At 65.4% G+C, this 6764-nt stretch overlaps 1 protein-coding gene across 1 annotated transcript in view; it reads right to left on the bottom strand.

The window, feature by feature from the left end:
- Position 1: 1 nt before the first annotated feature.
- Positions 2–6764, bottom strand: part of ANAPC2 (anaphase promoting complex subunit 2) — a gene marked incomplete at its 3' end in the record, with an annotated part of 13272 nt that continues 6509 nt past the window's right edge. The window contains 10 exon segments of the mRNA XM_014582026.2: positions 2–220; positions 290–525; positions 683–812; positions 3878–4081; positions 4188–4263; positions 4529–4670; positions 5082–5263; positions 5626–5743; positions 6084–6203; positions 6539–6713. Of these exon segments, the coding sequence (XP_014437512.1) occupies positions 2–220; positions 290–525; positions 683–812; positions 3878–4081; positions 4188–4263; positions 4529–4670; positions 5082–5263; positions 5626–5743; positions 6084–6203; positions 6539–6713 (1602 nt within the window).

Raw genomic sequence — 6764 nt, 5'->3', positions numbered from 1 at the left:
GGTGGGCCCAGCTGCAGCTCCTGGGCAGGCGGTAGACGCCGGCGGCGTAGACCAGCTGTTGGTCGCGCACCTTCCTCTGCAGGTACGCCTGGAGCTCCTGCAGGTCCACCTCGGCCAGCGCGGGCCCAGTCATCACGAACATCCGCAGCATGCTATAGATGCGCTCCAGCGACAGGCTCTCCAGGTTGGTCAGCATGGCCTGGATGTAGGTCCAGAAGAGCTGGGGACGGCACAGGTCAGCAGGTCCCCAGGTCCCCGGTGCCCCGCCCTACCCCCAGAGCCCACGCACCAGCAGCTCCTCCTCCTTCTGGTCAGCCTGGGAGGCCAGACCCGAGTCGCTGTCATCCTCACTGTCGACGAGCACCATGCTGTCGCGGTCCTGGGGCCGCTCCTCCTCGACAACAGAGAAGGTGCCCGCGGGCTCCTCCCGCAGCACACCCTGCTGCAGCCACACGGACATGCGCCGACGCAGTAGCGCCACGGGCATCCTCACCACCTCACTCAGCTCCTCCAGGGCCCAGCTGGCTGAGAGAGCAGTCCGCGTACAGGCCCGCCATGGCTTGCAACCCTGACCGGCCTGCCCGGGGAGGGAAGGGGCTGCCACCACACCCTCGATAGAGGGCAGTGCAGGGCAGTGGCCCCGGAGGTCCAGCCAGGGCAGACCAGTGGGCCGTGGGCTCACCTTGGTCCTGGAAGTACAGCAAGACCACGGCTTGCACAGGGGTCACAGCCACAGACAGAGTGCGGTCGGCCAGCTCCACATCCATGGTCACCAGGCCCAGGGTATGCTTCCAGCTGAGGGTTCGCATGGCCTGAGGGTGACAGCGCAGGTGGCTGATGAAGCCCAGGTCCAGACCACCACCGGCACTGGCAGAGGGGCTCCCGGCTGTCTGCCCGGCTCCTCAGCACCACGCTATAGCAGGGCACTGCTGGAGGCCGGCCAGGCCTACCACTGCTGCTGCTGTGGGTGTGACTCGTGGGACGAGGTCACACGGAAGCAGAGCAGGCCCAGTGTCCTTGTGTGGGAAGAACATTGGGCCAGGTGGGCAGGGAGAGGCCATGCAGGCAGGGCTGGGGACGCTAAGGAACGGTGGCTTGGAGACGAAGACGGTCTCTTCTCCGCTCTAGCACCTAGCCAGCACCGACCTGGCACATCCAACACCCACAGGGCGCACTCCCAGGCTTTCAGCAGCTGCAAGTGGCGGAGCGGACATGTCTCACGCCAGGAAGCGGGGTTGGAATGGCAGCTGCAGCCCCACGACCCAGTGCCCGTGTGAGCTGCTTGAGAATAAAAGCAGTTGTCCTGACGAGGCTGCTGGTGGGGACAGGGCGAACAGTCCCAACCTGTCTCCAGCGACAGAGACCATGCTGGTGGAGCCTGAGGGGGACGTGGCAGAACGTGGCCACACTGTGACCTGGGGGTGGGTGGCTGGGTACAACGTCTCCCACCAGCGAAGGGGCCACCTGGGTCGTCCTTGCCACTTCCGGTCAGAACCAAGGAAAACATGAATTAAGCGAAGGACCCAGCACGCGCCAGTCCAGGACGTCTGGCTCGGTAGTCTCTGTGGCGAGGCCACGGATGCGCACCGGAGATGAGGCTCCTGAGAAGGACCCGTGGAGTACGTGTTGCCCGTACCGGCATGCTCTGAGGCTTCGCGCCTGTGGAGGTGCCATCAGCCCAGTGACCAGGTAAGTGGGAACGAGCCAGGGTAAGCCCAGGCACTCACGGCCCCGGCTTGGAACGGGGCTGCCCTGCAGGCCGGGACAGTGTGGGCCAGGCAGGGCACCCAGGCCCAAAAGCCGACAGGCTCCCTCACAGGCTCTCAGGCCCGTTGGAACCCACAGCCCCTTTGTCGGTTTCCCTTGTAGAATGCAGGTGCCTCACCACAGACGGGCGATCTGCTCCCGGCTGGAGGGGTCCCGCTGGACCGGGCACACCCCAGGTCTCACCCACAGCTGGCAATGGGGCTGTCTGGGTGCCGGGGTTCCGGACTCGGTGCAGGGCCATGCCCAGCGTGTGTGGGCCGCTGAGCACATTCTGGTGTGGGTGCATGGCCATCCTGGGGACCACAGACCGGTCTAATATGGGTTGAACCGTGGACCCCCACCCCCCCAAGAAAGATAAAAACAAACAAAGCTGCAAGCCGGCTTGGTGCGCACCACACTTGGGAACAAGGCTAGAGAAGCTGAGCCGCGCCACAGCAGCCGACACGGGCCCCGCGAGGCAGCTGCTGTTCGGATCTCGGGGGGCCTACGATCGCACTGGGTGTGATCCTGAGGGCCTGGAGGGCCAGGAAACAGGAACTGGACCTTGATACGACCCTGTAAAAGGTGGTCCCTTTGTGTGCCTGCTACTACGAGGAACGAACGGGAACCTAGTCTCAGGGTACGCGAGACCTTGGTCAAGAGTGGCTGTTGCTCTGAGAGGGACGCAGATGGAACAGACACGTGTGACAACGGGGACAGTGCACGTAGGGGAACGTGCGTGCTCGGGGTTTCCTTGGAGAACAAGGAAGGACCCCCTTGAGCCTCTGGAAGGGCATGTCCCGCTGAGGCCGAGACTGTGGACTGCTGACCCCCGACACTGAGCGTGTTCTTCCGAGTCTCCCTGTCTGCAGCACTGGATGATGGTGGCCCTGGAACACTGACAGCTGTGAGCCATGTCCTGCCCTGGGTCCTTGCAGGGTCCCTGTAGCACTTGAAGAGAGGTGATGACAGTCCACCATATAGCTGAAGAACGGAGCAGTTTGGGTGCCAACCCCAGTGACCTCCACCAGCACCAGGACTCGGGACCGAGTGGCACCGCCTCGCCACACAGCCCCGGCGTGCAGCAGGGAGGTAAGCCAGGAGCCCTGCCAGCGGGGCAGAGGTGCTGTGGCTACCAGCCTGGCCTCTCAGCCCAGCTCTGGCCCCCCAAGTCACCCAGTGAGCAGCAGGGTTTGAGGGCAGGGCACCAGTGTGGCAGCACAGCCCCTCAGGCCTTAGCCGAGCTACACCTGGGACCCACGCCTCTCCTGGTGGGTACTGGGGAGGGCAAGGCTCACAGCTGGAGTGCACTGAGCACGGGGATCCAGCCAGGGTGTGGGGAGTGACACCCCAAGACTGCAGATGGCAAGCCCAGCACAAGCCACGTGGCAGGGGTGGGGGCCGTGCCTCCTCCCACACACAGCAGCAGCTGCCCCTGCGGCCAGCCTTCTCTGCCCTGCTGGCTTCACATCAAGCCCCCGTGGCCTGGGGGCACCTAGCCCAGACGCCTGCCAAGTGACAAGACCTCTCCCCACAAGCCCCCGCCTGCGCTGCCCAGTGCCTGCTTCCCTGGGGACATGGACACTTGCTCGGCCACGTCCACTGGTGAGCCTGAGCCCAGGATCTGCTTCTCCACCTGCCCAAGGGGCCTGGTGTGGGCCCCCTCTCCAACACATCCCCAGACCACAAGCCAGGAGGGGAGGGTCTCCAAACTCAGCCGCCACCTCAGGGTCTAGAACCAGCCCAGGCCTCCCCTGCAGGGTACACGTGCTGACGCAGCCGACCCCATCACACCGGGCAGTCTCCCCAGACCAGGCCACCCCACCCTCCTGAGTTGGCCCTCCTCTTCAACCCCAGCCCTGTGTCTCCTGACACCAAGTGCACACAGCACTGGTCCTCTAGCTCGACTTCTGGAAAAATGGGCCCAGAAAAGCCCTCGGAGGCAGCTCTCCAGCACCCTGCAGCCCAGCCCCATGGGCAAAGGGTTCCCTGAAGCAGGAGAGAATGCTGCCTCCCCAAGGCGCTGCCCCTCCTCCCCACTCGTGCGTGCACACGTGTGCGGCCTGGGAAGGTGGGAGTGCGCCAGGCAAGCCCCCCTGACAGGGCAACGGCAGACGGGCCAGGCTGGTACCTTCAGCTTCTCGTACTTCTTGCAGTATGCCTCCAGGGCTGCCCTGACGTCCGCCGGCACCTCCAGCTTCTCGTCCTTGAAGGGAGGCCAGAACTCGCTGGACAGGATGACAGCGTAGACCCCGAAGGGCGGCTGCTCCTCTGCAGGCCGCTTCTCGTCCTCCTCGCGGATGTTGGCGTTGATGCGGCGGGAGTCCGCCATGTCCTGAGCAGGAGGCCGGCTCACAGTGTGGCGGGCAGGCCAGGGGGACAGGCGGGGACATAGGACAGGCAGGGCCAGTGGGTGGGGACGGGGTGGGAGAAACGCCCACCTTCAGCATGACCTCGCAGAAGTGCATGGGAGCCTCCCCGAAGCGCAGCTTCAGAAGTTCCACATTGCGGATCTCCCTGGAGGGACGACGTTCAGGATTAGCCTTGGCGTCCTCTCCCCACCTCCTACGCAGGAGTGCCCCCCCAGGAAGCGTTCCCCAGCACCCTTGCCCTAGGAAACCAACTGCGGGGTGGGGGGCAGACAGGAGCCCAGCTCCAACTGCCGACAGTCGCCAGAGGGCGCCCTGGGCCTCGCTCGGAGGCCGGGCCCCTGGGGCAGGAGGCCCCAAGGCCGACCAGGCGCCCCTGGAGCACGCCAGCGCCCAGCGCCCACCCGCCTCACCGCTCGGGGCTGAAGCTGAACTGGTGCAGCAGGCGGTCGGCCAGCAGCGAGCGATACTCGTTGATGAACAGGTCCTTGCTCCCGTAGATGCTGACCAGCAGCCCGATGATGTCCGAGGAGCGCCGCTGCGAGCTAGGCTTCCCTGGCAGCACGTGCGAGGGTGACCACCATTGGGCCATGCAGGGTCCCCCCGGCATGCTCCACCACCCCTTCACAGCTGGCAGTAGCCCCGCGCCTCCACAGGTCTGGGGTCGTCCAGGGCAGCAGCTTCATTCCCCAAGTCCCTCCTGTCTCCTAGATCCTGCCTAGACCCCCGCCCAGACTTGAGCCCACAAATGGGCCGGGGCCACCCCCCTGAAGCAGCTGGAGGCAGAGTGCACAGGCCACCCCGGGGCAGGGTACCTCCCGCGGCCGGTGTGGCCATGCTGTGGGCTGCAAGGCTCCCAGGTGGGGCCCTGACCTGTAACCTTACGATGCAGCTGCGGTGCCAGCTGCCCTGACACAGCCACACACGTGGCAGCACCCCAACGAACAGGCCAGCAGGCCAGCTGACCTGGGTCGGCATCCACAGGGTCAGGGACCCAGTCCTCGGGCTCGCCGGAGTCGTCTTCGCTGTCCTGGCCAGTCTCTAGGCTCGCTGGGTCAGTTTTGGACAGCTCAACCGCCAAGTCCCCAGTGCCATCTGAGTCCCCCGTCAGACCAGCCACAATCTGCCGCACGGTGTCCTCCCGCGTCCTGCTGGGACAAGCGCTGCTGACCTTGGTGTGCAACCCGCAGCACAGCCTTGCCCAGCTCGCCACTGCACCGATCAGCAGGGACTCAGGACGGGCCCAGAGACCACGCCAAAGGGACTCTGTGGCTGGCCTGGCTGCAGGCCAGTAGCATGGTGCATGGCCAGCCCCTTGCCCCAGTCCCTCCACTGCACAGCCGGGCTGTCCCCTATTACAGGAGGGACCTGGGGGCTGGTGAGCAAGGATGCAGGGCCAGGGGCCAGCCTCTGCTCTGCACCTGTGGGGGCACAGTGACACGGAGAGGCGACAGGACAGGTGCCCAGCCCTGGGCCCCGAGGGCAGAGCCCCAGCCCATGGCACCCATACCTGAGGTAGCGGCGGATGGGCTCACAGGCCACGCCCAGGATGACCATGGAGGGGTCCAGCACACGCAGGGCCTTGATGGCGGAGATGTAGAGCGTAATGATGTCACAGGTGTTGACGCCTAAGGCCAGGAGGGGCACAGTCACACTGCGCCCGGGACAGCAGCTGCCCTGACGCTGTGACCTCACACTCAGGGCAGGGCCATTGCAGGAAGCTGCCCCCATCCTCCCTACAGCCACCTCCACCCCATGCACACACTTTCCAGGACCTTCCAAGCTTACTCCACCAGACAGTCCGTTCTAAAACACCACACCCCCAGCCCAGACCAAAATATCAGGCCTTGACTTCCGCCAAAGAAGGGTGAGGCAGAGCCTCCCGCCATGAAGACCCCAGACGCTGCTGCTCAGCCTGTCTCCCGCTGTCTAGCCCTGGGCCATGTGGCCGGCTAGCAACCGCGGCACCTGGGTGAAGGAGCCTCGTCTCCAGAGCAGCCTTGAGGGTCACGAGCAGCTGCTGCCTCTGGTCAGTCCTCTCCAGGCAGTACTTGAGGTCCTCAATGGCTGGTCGGGAGTCTGGGAAGTCTGCAGGGAGAGGGACACCCTCAAGGACACACACAGGCTGCAGAAGCTGTGCGGGGGCACTTTATGAAAAGACACAGGCTGGAAGCGAAGCTCCAGGCAACACCCTGACACAGCCAGGTCCGTGTGTCGGACCATGGCAGCCCATGTGGAGGACGGACAGAGCCACTCAGGGCCAGTCCCGAAGGGCAGGGGGACCCAGAGGTGCCCGGCGCCCTCCCCCAGCACCAACGCAGGGTCACGCTATGGCGTGCGGTGGAGGAGAGGCAGCGAGGAGCTGGTCTGGACAGGGGTGTGGCTCCGGGGAGGCCCCCGGCAGGTGGGGTCAAGGGACTGGCCTCGGATGATGCTGAAGAGCTCCTCGATGCGCAGGCCGGCGTAGATGCGGTAGAAGAACCTCTGCACGTGGCAGCGCCAGCGGCGCAGCGTGTGGCCAGCCTCGGGGGAGGCGGGCCTGGCGGGGCCGTCCTGCAGGAACACTTTGCCGAGCCAGCCGACCACCCTCTCGATCCACTGTCAGAGAGAGCCCACCTAGAGAGCCTCACCAGAGGCCGGTGTCCCCCC

This window comes from Tupaia chinensis, unplaced genomic scaffold (genome assembly GCF_000334495.1).
Source record: "Tupaia chinensis unplaced genomic scaffold, TupChi_1.0 Scaffold142100_1, whole genome shotgun sequence".
NCBI lineage: Eukaryota > Metazoa > Chordata > Mammalia > Scandentia > Tupaiidae > Tupaia > Tupaia belangeri.
Note: the sequence above shows the minus strand (reverse complement) of the source record. Positions and strands in the feature narration are given on the sequence as shown.